Raw genomic sequence first — 16708 nt, 5'->3', positions numbered from 1 at the left:
AATGTTTGGCCCCTTAACTCTTTTCCCTTAAGAAACAGAGCTCAGACTTCCCTGGTGACACAGTGGGTAAGAATCCACCTGCCAATGCAGGGGACATGGGTTTGATCCCTGGTCCGAGAAGATTCCATATGCCACACAGCAGCTAAAGCCCATGTGCCGCAACTACTAAGCCTGCACTCTAGAGTGCACAAGCCACAACCACTGAGCCTGTGTGCCACAACGACAAAAGCATCTACAGCATGTGCTGTGAAACGAGAGAAGCCACCACAATGAGAAGCCTGAGCACTGCAACGAAGGGTTGCCCCTGCTCACCAGAACTAGAGAATGCCTGTGCGCTGCAAGGAAGACCCAGCACAACCAAATATAGATAAATAAATGATTTTAAAAAAAGAAATAGAGCTCAGCTAATCACAATAGCTAAGATGCGGAAACAACCTAAATGTCCATCAACAGATGAATGAATAAAGAAGATGTGGTACATATATACAATGAAATATTACTCAGAGATTAAAAAAGAATGAAATAATGCCATTTGCAGCTCCGTGGATGGACCTAGAGATTATCATACCAAGTGAAGTAAGCCAGAAAGAGAAAGACAAATACCATATGGTACCTCTTACATGTGGAATCTAAAATATGAGATGAATAAACTTGTCTACAAAATAGAAACAGACTCACAGACATAGAGAACAGAGTTATGGTTGCCAAGCGGGAGGGGAGGGAAGGATTGGGAGTTTGAGGCTGGCAGATGCAAACTATTATCTATAGAATGAATAAACAACAAAATCCTCCTATATAGCACAGGAAACTATATTCAGTATCCTATGATAAATCATAATGGGGAAAAAACATGAAAAAGAATTATGTGTGTGTGTGTATAGGCTTCCCAGATGGCACTAGTGGTAAAGAACCTGCCTGCCAATCCAGGAGACATAAGAAACACGGGTTCTATCCCTGGATTGGGAAGATTCCCTAGAGGAGGGCATGGCAACCCACTCCAGTATTCTTGCCTGGAAAATCCTACGGACAGAGAAGTTTGGCAGGCAGCAATCCAGAGGGTCACACAGAGTTGGACATGACTGAAGCGACTTAGCATGCACACACACATGTATAACTGAATCATTTTGCTGTATACCAGAGACTAACACAACACTGTAAATCAATTATACTTCAATTAAAAAATAATAAATGAATAAAAGAAATAGAGCTCCTTTCATATTTGTACATAAAGATATACCTCATCAGTTTTCGGAGAAGGCAATGTCACCCCACTCCAGTACTGTTTCCTGGAAAATCCCATGGACGGAGGAGCCTGGTAGGCTACAGTCCATGGGGTCGCTAAGAGTCAGATGACTGAGCGACTTCACTTTCACTTTTCCCTTTCATGCACTGGAGAAGGAAATGGCAACCCACTCCAGTATTCTTGCCTGGAGAATCCTAGGGACGGCAGATCCTGGTAGGCTGCTGTCTATAGTGTCGCACAGAGTCGGACACGACTGAAGCGACTTAGCAGCAGCAGCAGCAGCAGTTTTAATGACTTTGAGGTATTGCCTTAACTTAAATATTTCCCTATTGGTGGTTATTTAGATATTATTCAATATTTTGTTGTTTCCAACAATGCCACAGAGTCCTATCTCTTTATATATATACCCATGCATGTATGCAAGTATATCTGCAGGGTAATTCTTAGAACAGCTTGGCCAAAGGGTAAAAAATATTATCTATTAAAAATAAAAATAAGCTGGTGGCAAAAAAAAAAAAAAATGTCTGGAATAGCCTGGGGATAAGAGAGAGAAATGAGTGGGGGACAGTAGCACTGATGTCATAAGTAATTGAGTGGGGTCCCACCATCTGAACCTAGAAGTCAATTTTGTTTGTAGCCTTTGCTCTAACCAGAGACAAGTTTCCGCCAACACACAGGATGCAGTGTATGTGTGCATGCTCCGTCACTTCAGTCATGTCCGACTCTTTGCGACCCTATGGACTACACAGTCTGCCAGGCTCCTCTGTCCAGGGGGTTCTCCAGGCAAGAATACCAGAGTCGGTTGTCATGCTCTCCTCCAAGGAATCTTCCCAACCCAGGGGTCAAATCCAAGTCCCTTATGTCTCCTGCTTTGGCAGGTGGTTCTTTACACTAGTGCAACCTGGGAAGCCCAATAGGATACAGAAGTTAAGTTAATTCACAAGTATATTTGTGTCTTCAAATGCACTGATGGATTGTGTGTTATACAGAAGTACTGAGTTAGTCTCTCCAAGGAGTCTGGCGCCCGGTTAAAAACCTATATGTGCTTTTTCAGATCTGACTATAAGCTGTACCTGGCAGGCCACACAGGTAGGAGGGAAAACTGCCCTCCCCACAAGAGACTTGGTGCAAGGCCAGTGCACCACAGTCTCTGAAAGGAGGTGCAGCCAAGGGCTCAGGCCCATCCTGGCAGGTCACACTCTTCGAATACGGGCATTCCTGACCCCGGTGCCTTCATTCTTAAGTCTCTCTCTCTCTCTTTTTAATTGAAGTATAGTTGATTACCTGAGGTCTTTAGGTCTTCTTCAGGAGCCTCTACTGAGGCCTGCTTATGGTGAAAGTGGAGTTGGGGGAGATTTTCTTTTTTTTAGTATTTTCTTGGCTGCACCACACAGCATGTAGGATATTAGCTCCCGGACTAGGGATGGAACCCATACCCCATGCATTGGAAGCATGGAGTCTTAACCACTGGACCACCAGGGAAGTCCCTGGGGGATTTTAAGACATGTTTCCTCATTCTGACTCTGTATCCAGGACTTCTACTCCTAACTCTTCCCCCACCTCCCACGCCCTCACTCACATGCCTCAGGGTCCATAAAACTGCGTAGCCTTCAGTTCTGGGTCCCTCAGCAGTGAGCCGACTCTCACATCTGTGCTGATCTACCTGACCCTTCACCTGTATGCCTTCCCATGGGGGAAAATAGACTGGGGGAATCAGCACCCACTCCAGTCTCAGCCTCATGCTTTACCATTACAGGAAGGCTTGCTGCTTTAATTGGCTACTCTCACACCTAGAAGCCTAGCTCTCCCAATTCAGCAAGGCCCTGAACTCCTCGTTGATAAGACTTTCAATGCTCAGTGGTCTCACCATTGATAAGGAAAGAGCTACTCAGGAGGTAAATGTTTTAACCAATCTAAATATCGCCTGGTCTGCACATCACCCATTTCCATAAGACTAGGAACATGTTTGTGATAATCTGACAACAAATCTCTTTGCCCATCTGGTCTCTCTATGAGAAACTCTCTGCATCACTTAATGTGCAAGGGGGCAAGAAGAGGAACTTATGTTTACTAAGTGTCTACTCTCTGTGCCATTTCCTTTACATAGATCATCCTGTTTAATCCTCATAACAGCCCCTCACAGTGGATGTCATGTTCCTATTTTACAATTGAGAAAACAGACTTACTTCCCCAAACTCAAAAACCTAGCAAGCAGTGGCACCAAGACAATAGCTAGGACCCATCTGTGGTGCTCTGTCCACCAATCAGCAAGGCAAGGGCACCTTGGTTAGCGGGGGAATCCACCCTTGTCTGGCTCTTGAGGAAGATGCCCCAAAGCACCCCAGCAGTGGGGCTGCGTGTACCTTTGGGTTGTCTTTCACCCCCAGGAAGAGGTCATCCTTCAGCCCCTTCTGGCAGTGCTCACACGTGCAGTCAAAGTAGTACTGTCTCTTCAGCTGCTTCTTGCGTTCTTCACTGACATTAAGGAAGTCGATATAGGACACCGTCAGCTCCTCTCCTTGTGAGATTTTGCCCAGGGCTCGGAGCTCAATTCTGGACCAAGGTAAAGAAGAAAGGTCGATCAAATCCAGGGTGGGATATATGCTCTTCAAGGTTTCAAGGAGTTGAACCTCAAAGACAACTGCCACTAACATTCTGAGAAAACATTCCTCCAAAAGGGGGAATTGTGACATAAAGGACAGTTTTCTGAATAGGTCTGCTCTACTTGTCGTAACAATCAAATCTGCTCCATTCAGTCTGTTGCTCTGGAATTAGCTCAAATAGACTCCCAGTAGAGAGCTGGGCTTGGTCATAAAAGCATATGAAGCTTCCATGTCTGCAATTATCCCTGTGCATTTAGCCACTGATTATAACAAAGGAAGGGAGAAATAATAAGGTACACACTTCAAACAAGAGAAGACTTAATAGTCATGACTGGTTAGTCAGGGACTGCTTCTCTCAGAAACACACATATTCAGTTACCCACAATCTTAGCCCATTTTGTGTCTAATTATAAGCCCTGGCTTATCTAAACTTTTGGTCCAATGGTTCAGGCCAACATTAAATGGGGAGAGTTATGCTTGGAGATCTCTGAAGGCAACTAAAGGCTGGCTCTTTAGTAGCCCACTGCATTTTTCACTTTTTTGTTTACTGGGGGACATGGATTTGGGGTTGAAGGTGGGTTAGAGAGAGCAGATGACATTTCAACCACCTTCCAGCCTAGACCTGAGCCTCCAGTTACCTACAGCACTACACACCTCACCATGGAACAGAGACAGAATGTGCTGAAGACAAAAGGCCACTGCACCACTGACACCCAGCTAAGCCAGACCAGTGGAGACCAGCCCGTGGGCCTCTCAGCCAAGCAGCTTCTTCCCACAAGGCCAGAAGCGATAGAAAGAGGAGTGGGCCCAGCAAACTGTGCTTCCGTATCTAAGCTGTGCTCCTGTATCTCCCCAAGATCCCGGCACCTTCCTTCCCAGAGGGAACCCATCACCTAGAGAGTGAGTAGCAGGATGCCGAGGGCTAGGAAAGCATTTGCAGAGAGGTCCACAGTCATTCCCTTCCAGAGAGGCTGAGTCAGATGCCGTGTGAAAGGCAGGAGATGGTCTCAGTCAGAGGCGACACCTTCCACATGTTCTGAGGTGACTGCCCAGCAAGGAACAGCTGAATGGCAGTGACACGTGTGTCTAGGTATCTGAGGTGACTACTTCTCTCAAAGTGGGTACACTGCCATGCCCAATAAGTGTATATACATATATACACACACACACAACTTATATGGAGATCGGCAAAATTGTCATCTTGAGTCCCTTGTTTCCTTTCTTCTCCACCCTAATTCTTTTACTGTTACTGAAGGAGTGAAAAGCAAAAGGAGAGAAGGGCAAGATGACCTACTCGCAGCTCTGCTTAAATCCTAATATGTCCCAGCTACAGAGCATTTCACAGATGAGGATGCTGATACCCAGAGAGGTGAAGTAACTTCCCTGAAGGTCCCACAGCACTTTGGCAATGGGGCCAAGATTTTGAACTCAAGAGCTTTATCATATCATACTGGCCACTAATTCATAGTTGGCCCAGAAGCCGTAAAGAGAACACATGAATGAATATTTACCAAAAACATCACAATTACGGATACCATTTTTAGAACTAGTCTGAGTGAGAAATTGGAGGTTATGAACAAACACACAGTCTTTTAGTAGGTCAGTAATATCAACAATCCTCATTCATGGTAAACAGGGTTTAGAGGAATCATGTGTGTTTTTCTAAGATGATGTGGACTGGAAGGGACTGTCATACTTTGGGGTTGGAGGAGAGAAAGAAATGAGGAGTAAAAGAGAAGGATAAAGGAAGCAAAAGAAAGCACAGCACAGCAGGTAGTGGTGGGTGAGGAGGAACAAGATGATTAACATAAATGCATTAAACATAACAGCATTCAGCAAAGATGAGATTTGGGGGAGCAGACAGGCATTACAGACAGACAGCAACCAGGAGGTCTCAGGAAAGGGCAGTCCCAGCAAATCAGGCAAGTGAGGGAGATGGGTCAGAGGAACAGGGAGGTTTTCAAAGACTGACCCACCTCATCTGGGTGTGAAACATGGATTTCACTGCCTCATGACTGAAAAACAAAACAGACACCCAAATGGAAATCATTACCATTGGCTCATCCCATACAGCTAGCAACAGTGCACAGCATTCCAGGTTATGCCATCAAAGCTTTGGCCAGCACGACCACCTTTTTCCCAACCCCTTCTAGCTGAGCTCCCTTGCCAAGATGTAGCCGGGTATAATGGAAAGTACATTTGATATGGAATGAGAAGTTCTGGGTTCAAAAGGACTCAGCCCTGGACAAGTCACTTTCCTTCCCTGGGCCTTGGTATTTTCATCTGTACGCTGGCAACGAGACTGTCAAAAGACAATGAATTCAAAAATAGAGGGCTACCATATTTTTCAATGGCAGGGCAAAAAAAAGCATGTGAACCATTCATGAAAGATGCTCCTGGTTGCCCAGTCAAGTTTGAACACCAAATCATGGGCAAATTGGGCTTGGAGTAGCCCTTCAGAGCCTTAGGGTCTTCTGAGTTGTATACCAATAAGGCTTCAGCTTCAAGTCACCAGCTGCATTGCCACCAAGAAGCAGAATCAAACAATTCTTGGATGGTTTACTCTGGCTAATTTCTCTTTAAATTGAAAATTGAGGGCATGAGGAGAAGCGGGCAACAGAGAATGAGACGGTTGGATGGCATCATCGACTCAATGGACATGAGTTTGAGCAAACTCTGGGAGATAGCAAAGGACAGGGAAACCTGGCGTGCTGCAGTCCATGGTGTCACAAAGAGCTGGACACGACTAAGCAACTGAACAACATCAATTTCTCTTTTAATGAAATAAATGTTCTTGCAGGCATTCTTTTCCATAAATAAGTAAGGTAGAGTGCTAAAAACCCATATGGGAAGCTACATATTATTATCCCTCTAAACAAGCATCTTAGGCATAAGGGTGGCCTCTTTTGATGTCTGTCTTGGGAAGAGTTTGAATGTGTCTGGAGACCAGGCACACAGGTAGTATGTAAACATTGCTGTGGTTAGATTTGGACTCCTAACACCACAACCAGTATTCTTTCCACTATGGCAGGCACCTAGACTGTTACTGCAAAGTCACCTTCTCTCACACAACAGCCAAGAACTCGGGTACCACGTGCCTGTTCAAAATTAGTGGATGCATCGAAGCCAGAGCGGACACTGGTGATGATCAGAAGAAAAGGCCCCCCACGTTTCTGTGGGAGTGACAAGAAGGGCATTGGGTCACCACCACTTATGGGAGCGTTGTCCAGAAAGACCAGCCCTACTTGTGAATTTGATCCTCTCTGCCTACTAGGGTAACTCCAGACACCAGTCCTTCTGGGGAGGATTCCATGAGGTCCAGGTCAGGGACCCCAAGAGGTTTAGGAAGGGAAACAGAAATATACTGGGAAAAGATTGTCATCTGGGTCCAAAATAAACTTTCCTGTCTTGAGTGACTTTCTCAAGTGCTCAAAAGCCTAATGTCATGCATGCCCTTGCTTCCAGAATTAGGAAGGAAAAGGGAGATCAGAGTCCAGGCTCCACTGGAGCATAAGCTTCTTTCTTGGCTGAGAACCAGAAATCATAATCTTTGGGGGGAAACCTGCTCATTGCTGATGGCTTATGGTCAACTTACATCGTCATCAGAGCTCATCTCTAAGAGTAAAAGAAATAGTTCTTAGGCCTTACATCCAGTAGCTCAGACAGCAAAGAAACTGCCTACAATGCAGGAGACCCGGGTTCCATCCCTGGGTCAGGAAGACCCCCTGGAGAAGGGAATGGCTACCCACCCCAATATTCTTGCCTGAAGAATCCCATGGATAGAGGAGCCTGGTGAGCTACAGCCCATGAGGTCGCAAACAGTCAGACACCAACTGAGTGACTAACACTTTTCTTCATATCCCCAAAGCTCCCCCAGTCTGAACCATGGACAACCTGGGTTCATCATGTTTTCTGACTCTTCTCCATTTGCACCCCACCCCAAATTCTGTTCTCTGCCCTTCGGTCCCCTGATCTGTGCCTTCCAGGGGGTGAGGCTGACCTCTGAAGTTTTCATCGCCAGATTCCTTGGTCCTCTGGCTTCTGGTTTAGCCAATGGGAGGAGATCAGAAGGTGGGAGGAGAGAGAAATTGGGGTATTTAGTCTCTTGGCTCCCTCTCTGCCTGACCACAGTTCCAGCTGTGGCTGGTTTCTCTACAGGCACAGCTGAGCTGTTGGGCTGAGGGACAAAGGGCCCCCTCCCATGGCTACAGCTCTCATCAGCCACAGGAACAGCACTTCTTCCATCACCCCTCCAGGTCTAGAGGAGGTCATGATTTCATGTTGCTGCCCAGACCCTGGACACCTCACCATTCTTTTGTCAGTTTCTTCAGCTCTACTCACACTTCTATCAATTGCTCTTTTATTAAATTCTCTTAGGGTAACCCTTGAGTGTGCCTTCTGATTTCTGCTGGGAACTTGACTAACACATGCTCCTGACAAGTGCCTTCTTGGCTGATGATGCTCTGAAATGATCCCTAGGTAGAAAATCTCAGGCTTCAAGTTTGAAATTACATAGTAGTTAGAGGTTTATTTAAGATACCTCAGCAACCTCAAGAAATATACAAAGACTCAGAAATCACTTTGCTACCTTCCTCATTACATTTTTCCTCTCTACACTTATTCTGGAATAAAATTTCAATTTTCTATTCAGATGAAATCCATGCTAGTTCAGGTCCAACAGTTTACTTTTGGTTTAAGACAAGTGTAGAGATGATACCCTACTGTTTCCCCATCCCCAGCACACCAACCCAAGTTAAAGACATACTCACTTGCCATTGTTAAATATGACAGTGCAGTTGGGCCAACAGTCATGGTTCACCAGGGCCAGGTTGGGGAAGACGCCCACGCCCACAGCTTGCAAGCCTCGCTGGTCACTGAGTGTGAAACCATTACAATTAATCTGCCCAGAAGAAAAGATGAGAGTCAGCTAACAGACCAGACATAGACTTGGTGCAGAACACTAACCAGCTGTTGAAAGTTTTTTAAAAATAGAAAACCTGGTCTCATTCTGGAAATGCTTAGAGAGTTTGGAAACAAAACAATTAGTCTCCTGATCTCTATGTGATTCCACATGATCCTCAAGATTAGTACCATGCGAGAGTCTCAGTTTGCACCATTACCTTGAAAGTCTGGGTAGCTGTATTCTAAAAAAGTCCAAGATGGGAATTCTCTCGTGGCCCAGTGATTAAGACTCATTGCTTTCACTGCCATGGGCTGGGGTTCAGTCCCTGGTTGGGGATATAGGATCTCACAAGCTACACAGCAGTGCCAGAAAAAGCCACAAACTTCCTCTTATGTTGCAGAGATTGCATACAATAATAAAATAACATCTGGGACACTGGGATGGTTAATTTTATGTCAATTTGGCTGGGCTCTGGTGACCAGATATTTGGTTAAACATGATTCTGTATGTTTCTAAAAGGTGTTCTTTGGATGAGGTTAACATTTAAATTGGGAGGCTTAGAGTAAAGCAGGTTAGCCTGCACAATGGAGGTGGGCCTCATATAATCAGTCAAAGACCTTCATAGAGCCAGACTGATTCCCCAAGTAAGAAGGAATTCTTTCAGCAGACTGCCTTTGTACTTGAAACACAATTCTTCTTTTTGGGTCTTCAGCCTGCTAGCCTACCAGCAGCCCCTACAATCACAAGAGACAGTTCATTACATCTCTTTCTCACTCACTCTCTTTCTATACCCAGACACACACACACACATCCTTGTGGTTCTGTTTCTCTGGAAAACTCTATTACAGAAGCACTGGCACGTGGGGAGGACTCAGAGGTGCTGAACATGATCATACTATTTTATTACAAGAACTCCCTCCTCAGCCCACTCACCAGCATCCCAGAAGGCACTCAGCCTGCCAGATGGGAGACCAGCCCCCATAGCCCACAGCCTGAGTCTGCTGACCCACTGGGCTCCCATCCCCTCCTCCCTCATGGCTTCAGGAGGCCTGGATTTGTGGCTCAAGACAGAGCCCTCCAGAAAGCCCCTACTCTCCTCTCTCTGGGTCCCTATGATCAGCCCATTAGATCTGGAAAAAGAAAGAATCTTATTTCAAAAGTGCCTGGTTGGCAAGAAGAAATAGTGATTGGATCTTCATTTTCTTTTCTTTCAAGATTTTGGTGTGGGTTGGGGGGGGCAGTGTGTGTGGACCATGTTTAGTCCTTATTGAATTTATTACAATATTGCTTCTGTTGTTCTGGTTTTTTGGGCATGAGGCATGTGGGGGTCTTAGCTCCCTGACCATGGATGGAACCCATGCCCCCTGCATTGAAAGACAAAGTCTCAAGCACTGGACCACCAGGGAAGTCCCCCTGGGTTTTCATTTTCAATGTGGAGTAGAGAAAGTATAGGAAGTGCAGATGAACAAAAAAGTAAGTCACCATCCAAATATGTGGTGGGAGATAAAGAGTAGTTTTTGTGTAGGATATTGATTTCAGACCCCACAGGAATGGCCTCATAGTAAAGCAAGACTAGAAAGAGAACTGAGTGAGAGCTCCTCATCTAAGGCCTCCTTTGCCCTCCAGAGCTTTTCTTGACCTCCCCAGTCCACACTTTCTCTTTTGATGCAGATCATTTTTAAAGTGTTTATTGAATTTGCTACAACATTGCCTCTGTTTTGTTTTTGGTTTTTTTTTTTTGGTCATATGTGATCTTAGCTCCACAACCAGGGATTGAACCTGCAACCCCTGCTTCGGAAGGGGAAGTATTGACCACGGGACCACGAGGGAAGTCCCTCGCCTTCCTCTCTGACCTGGTAGCTCTGGGGTCGCTGCCCACCTCCACCCCACCCCACCCCACCCGACCCCCACGTTGGGCAAACTCTTACGCACCACGCCAAAGATATGGGAGATGTACTGCATGCTGAACTGCTGGCTCTGCGGCGGCCAGTACTGCAGGAACGTATCCACGTCCAGCCGCAGCTCCTTCTGCTCCTCCTCTCCAAAGTGCTCCACGTGGTTCTGCAGGTCGTCCACGGAGACCAGGCAGCCCTCGGTGAGCCCGCTACCCTCTCTCTCCACCCGCCACATGATGCGTGCCGCCAGCCTGTGCGGAAGGGTGAAGTGAGTGAGGCCTTGTTGTGATCATTCTTTCCACAACCGCTTGCGGAGTGCCTCCTGCTGCCTGGCGCGGTGTCGGGATCAAGGCAACAGTTCTGAACTAGATGAATGGAATTTCTTGTGTCGTGAAGTGTCTTAGAGTGGTGGTTGGTGGTTTAGTCACTAAGTCCTGTCCGACTCTTGCGATCTCGTGGAATGTAGCCCACCAGACTCCTCTGTCCATGGGATTTCCCAGGAAAGAATACTGGAGTGGATTGCCATTTCCTTCTCCAGGGGATCTTGCCCACCCAGGGATCAAACTCACGTCTCCTGCTTTGCAGGTGGATTCTTTACTGACTGAACTACTAGGGAAGCCCTCTTAGAGTCGGGGAGACCTAAGTTGAAAAGATAATCTAAACTAGTGCTAAGTGCAATGCCCAAAATCAAACAGGGTGACCTGAGTGGGAGGGCGAGGGGAAGCCAAGGTACTCAGGGGAGGCTGGAGGAGGCACATGGGGCTGCCAGTGGAGTGAACAGGAGCCAACCCTGTGCAGATGGGGAAAGAGCAGCGAGTACAATGGCCCTAAAGAGAGTGAGAGAGCTCGGCATGATTAGAAACAGCAAAGTGGGGACTTCCCTAGTGGTCAAGTGGTTAAGACTCTGAACTTCCACAACAGGGGACATGGGTTCAGTCCCTGGTTGGGGAGCTAAGATCCCACATGCTGCAGGGTCTAGTGAAAAGAAGCGGGGGGGGGGGGGGGAGGAAACAGCAAGGTGCTGGAGCTAGGGAGCAAGGAGAGGAAAGCGAATAAAGGTGAAGATGGAAGCGGAAGCCATATTGTGTGGGTCTGGAAACCATGAGCGAGGTCTGGGGACACAGTGAGGTCCAGTCACCTGTGTCTCTCTTGACCCTGCAGCTAACTGCAATGAGCACTAGAGAAGTCTGATGACTCCACTTCTTACTGTGTGACTCTGGGCAAGTTGCCTGCCCTCTCTGAACCTCTCCAATGGCAAGTAAAGTGAGGGTAATACACATTCCCTGCCATGCTAACCTCCAGAGTGCTGGTTCTCATACTGCCCTCCCTTTACAGAAGGCAGGAAGAGACCAGAGAAAGAGGCCCACCACTCCAGATTGGTGGTGGCATTCTGAACCTGCAGGGCACTCACTTAGAAAGCTTGTCTTGGGTGACCACGGATAAATAGATCTTTCACAATATAGCAAATCAACACAATGTAAAATACATTTTAAATATCAATATCTTACGACTTCATCAATTACACCTCAATAAGAGGAAAATTTATAAATAAATAAAATTGTACATGAAATTACAAAAAGAAGGAGTAGGGGAAAAGAAGAAGTAAGATTTCAACAGATGGAACTAAGGGGGATGGGGGATGGGGAAGCTGACTAAGCAATTTCATTTTGCAGTTTCCCATAAGTTACCAGGATATGATGATTCCAGTCTGGGCTTTAACTTCACAAGCTCCATGCACAGTTCACTTGTTCCAGCATCACCATCCCCAACTCCTCCACTCTCCATTGCCGGCTTCATAAGCACCTACCTGCAATCTAGCATCAGGTCCTACCCTGGTGGAGCCTCCTGGACTTGGTAGCTCTGGAATTAAGGTATTGGAACAGAGATTTTTACAAATGCAAATGCTTTTCAGGTGTAATGAGTCCAGAGGGCTAGTGTACAACCATGAGGACTAGTGGAGCTGTGATAATTTTAAAAGTTCTATTTTTTTTAAGAGGTTAGTTGCTATTGAGCTCTCATTTGGCCAAATCTTCACATTTTTTTAAGAGAAGCCAGAAATCTTAATTTTTTTAATGTGCAACTTCCTAATTTTTTGACATGGCAGGTCAGTTTTTAATTAATTTTTCTTAGAGTATACTTGATTTACAGCATTGTGTTAGTTTCAGGTGTACAGCACAGTGAGTGAGTTATACGTATACATATATCCACTCTTTTTTATATTCTGTTCCCATGTAGGTTGTTATAGAGTATTGAATAGAGTTTCCTGTGACATACAGTCAGTTCTTATTAGTTATCTGTTTTGTATTTAGTGTGTGTATATATCAATCCCATTCTCCCAGTTTATTCCTGCCCACCTTTCCCCTTTGCTAACCATAAGTTTGTTTTCTACATCTGTGACTCAATTTCTATTCGGTAAATATGTTCGTTTGGACCTTTTTTTTTTTAGATTCCCCATATAAGCCATATTATATGATATTCAGATCAATTTTTTAAAATTAAACATTGGGAAGCCACACAGAACAAGTCTGCAGCCAGCTCCACCCAGTAGAGATTCCCTCATAAATGGGTTTCCCAGACCAAGAGGAGCGGGGCTTCCCTGATGGCTCAGATGGTAAAGAATCCGCTCGCAATGCAGAAGACCTGGGTTCAATCCCTGGGTTGGGAAGAGCCCCTGGAGGAGGGCATGGCAACCCACACCAGTATTCTTACCTGGAGAATCCCTGTGGACAGAGAAGCCTGGCAGGCTATAGTCCACAGAGTCACAAAGAGTTGGACACAATTGAGTGATTAAGCACAGCCCAGACCAAGGGCGGGCACAGAAGGAGCAATCATAGTCTCTTTGGGGCTCTCTCCTGATTTGCTCTTAGCCCAGCTTGCTTGGACTGAGGAGTGGTGCCCCCGCTGCCACCCCACTCCTCACCTGACATTTGGAGATCCAAAGCCCCACCCCAGGGCCCAGCTCTGACCTGATGTTCTCGTTGGGCACCTTGCCATATCTCTTGATGGCTGAACATTCGTTCTTGTGGTTCAGCCAAGCATCCTTCTGGCAGGTGCGGTCACAGTAGTGGGCAAATTTGCACTGCCCGCATCGGTGGAGCTTCTCCTGCCTCTTGAAGCAGGTGTGGCACACAACATTCACAAGGCTGGAAATAGAGGGAGAAGACTGTGACCGTGGGGCACCACACCAGCTGTTGGGAGACTGGCGTTTGGGTATGGGCTCAGTGGGCTGTCCATGTCTTTCTCGGCTTCAGATCCCACCTTTCAAAATGAGGAGCTTGGGTTTCCAAAGGTCCCTTCCAGCTGTAACCATTCTTTTTTATAATGTTATTTATTTATTTTTAGCTCTTCTGGGTCTTCATTGCTGTGAGGACTTTCTCTAGTTGCAGCAAGCAGGGGCTACTCTTTAGTTGCAGTCCCAGGGCTTCTCATTGTGGTGGCTTCTCTTATTGCAGAGCACAGGCTCTAGGGCTCCAGTGGCTGTGGGTCTCGGACTCTAGAGCACAGACTCAATAGTTGTGGTGCTCGGGATTTGTTGCTCCACAGCATGAAGGATCTTCCCGGAACAGGGATTGAACCCATGTCTCCTGCATTGGCAGGTGGATTTTTTTACCACTGAGCCACCAAGGAAGCCCTGTAACTATTCTTTTGGCAGATATTTTTCAGTGAAACTAATGAAGGGGACACTGTTGAACTCTGCATATAAACCCTTCAGTTTAATTCAGTAAGTATAGATTTACGACCCATATGCGTTAGGCACTGGGAATATCACAAATTGCTAGAGGAACAATTGAACTTGGGGTCACCAGGCAGCATGAGCAGCACTATAAGAGGAGGGACACAGGGTGTTCCTGGATCACAACGTAGGAGGTCCCCTTTAGGAACCGGGGAAGTCTTCTAAGCCAAGGGAGTAGGTGGAAATTCCTCATAGTCCTCTTGCTGAAAGTCACAGGTCATTAGCACCGTGGCGTGGGAGAGAGCATTCTGTGTTACGTGTCCTTCTCATTGTTGAAATAAACTGTCCTTTTCCCCAAAGAATAAAAAAGTCATAATTATCTACAGTATAACAGGACATGACCTGTTTTATCCGAAATGACATCTACACATTCATGTCATAGTTCTGTGTGTTTGGCAAGGGTAAGAATGACAGAGTTACTGATGTCACCAGTGTTATTGATCTGTTCTCTTGGCTCAGAGAGAAAGTGGAAGTGATGGGTGGCCAACTCCACAAACCGCTCTGCCCCATCTGCTGTGAGGTGCAATGCCAGTAATTAATCATAAAGTGCTCAAGAGTTTGAAAGGTGAGTGCTTACTTACAGGTTAGGTTATTCCCATAGTAATGTCTTCCTCACTTGCTTGTATTCCCTGAAGTTTTCCCAACGAGAGAGGAAGAGTCGAATTACTTACAATTGCACAGACTTGCAGCCCATTAATTACTATGCCACTACTACTACTTAGACCAGGAGAAGGCTAGGAACAGAGCCCCAAGATACTACAGTATAGACCTCACCCCATACTGGGTGATGGAGAGACCTTTACAACAATGTATATAATCCCTTATCAGGCCTTGACTCAATTCAACCACCAGTTCAACAATATCTTGCCTTCATTTTGTCTCATCAGAGTCTTTACAATCGCTTTGTTATAATAAATGTTTAATTACAATTCATGAGAAGAAAACGTAATCAATCTGCAATGATCTTTCTCCTAGTGAACTTGTGGTGGGTCCCAAATGTTAACCACCAAATCATTGTCTACAGGCTCCCAATCTGTTTTAGATTCCATTCTACAATTTTTAAAGTTTGGGGGAAAAAAGCTACAAGGATATACTGTACAACACAAGGAATATAGCCAATATTTTATCATAGCCATAAATGGAGTATAACCTTTAAAATTTGTGAATCACTACATTGTACACCTGTGACATGTAATACCATACATCAACTATACTTTAATTAAATAAATAAAGTTCTAAGACCACTTTCTGACTTATTTATTTTATTGAAGTATAGTTGATTTACAATGTTTCAGGTATACAGTAATGTGATTCAGTTATACATATATATATATATCCTTTTTCAGATTCTTTTCCATTATAGGTTATTACAACATATTGAATATAGTTCCCTGTGCTGTATAGTAGGTCCTTGTTGTTTATCTATTTTATATATAGTAGTGTGTATCTGTTAATCCCACATTCCCAGTTTATCCCTCTCCCACTTAAAACCACGTCTTAGATTCCAGGAGAAAAACTGCTTCTGCCAGCCAGCTTAGCTGATGACCTTCACCAAGCCACATTTCTCCTCCTTAGTCTCATTTTTTCAGTCTCCACAAGAGTCCCATTTACACAGTGCTTTGCAATTTTCAGAGATATTTTGAAGCAATTCTCTTTAGTTAAACCTTCATAGCAACCCTTTAGTGTATAGGCCATCACTGTCTTCCCAGGGATATTATTCTCATAGGGGTCCATGGTGCCTGACACTGTTCCCAGCACAGAAGGCAGAGAAAGCTCCCAAACCTACCTGCTTTGTGTACAGCCCTGAGTGTACCCTGCCCCAGCCAGCAGGTCCCTGCTTGCTCTTTCCTCTGCAGCCCTGGGTTGTATCATCTGTCAGAGTCAAGAGGGATGGAAAGGCAGCTGCTGCTCAACTCCTTGTATGGAAATAACCAGTTCCTGGACAGATAAATGCAAATAGAAGGCGCCTACAAGGTGGACGAGCCCTCTAAAACACAGCTAAAGAGGACTGGACCAACTGTTCTGGCTTCCTGGGCTACCTAAAAACTTGTGGCCTGAGAGGAGGTCTCCCCTCAAAAATTGCAGGGGAGGGCATCTGTCTTAAAGAACATCACATTCGGGAGGGGGGTTCAGGATGGGGGGACACATGTATACCTATGGCCAATTCATGTTGATGTATGGCAAAAACCATCACAATATTGTAAAATAATTATCCTCTTATTAAAATAATTAATTTTAAAAAACAACATCGCATTCCTCAAGTACCCGGAGAACTTTACAATATTTTAAATTCCTTCTTCCTTCCTTGTTCCTTCCCATCTTTCTTCTTTC

General features: G+C 45.4%; 1 protein-coding gene across 8 annotated transcripts in view; it reads right to left on the bottom strand.

Annotated features, from left to right (window-relative positions):
* Positions 1 to 16708, bottom strand: part of SMYD1 (SET and MYND domain containing 1) — a 42210-nt gene that overhangs the window by 14709 nt on the left and 10793 nt on the right. For 4 of the 8 annotated variants that reach the window (XM_081592923.1, XM_081592927.1, XM_081592925.1 and 1 more), the window contains exons 2-6: positions 13611 to 13787; positions 10682 to 10895; positions 8616 to 8746; positions 5823 to 5861; positions 3607 to 3796 (exon numbers count right to left, since the gene is read on the bottom strand). In XM_081592923.1, the coding sequence (XP_081449049.1) occupies positions 3607 to 3796; positions 5823 to 5861; positions 8616 to 8746; positions 10682 to 10895; positions 13611 to 13787 (751 nt within the window). The remainder of the gene's footprint in view (positions 1 to 3606; positions 3797 to 5822; positions 5862 to 8615; positions 8747 to 10681; positions 10896 to 13610; positions 13788 to 16708) is intronic. The other 4 variants (XM_081592924.1, XM_081592929.1, XM_081592926.1 and 1 more) reach the window with 1 other exon arrangement.

Source organism: Giraffa tippelskirchi, chromosome 4 (assembly GCF_054371585.1).
Source record: "Giraffa tippelskirchi isolate mGirTip1 chromosome 4, T2T-mGirTip1v1.2.pri, whole genome shotgun sequence".
Lineage (NCBI taxonomy): Eukaryota > Metazoa > Chordata > Mammalia > Artiodactyla > Giraffidae > Giraffa > Giraffa tippelskirchi.
This window is presented reverse-complemented; position numbering and strand designations above follow the sequence as displayed.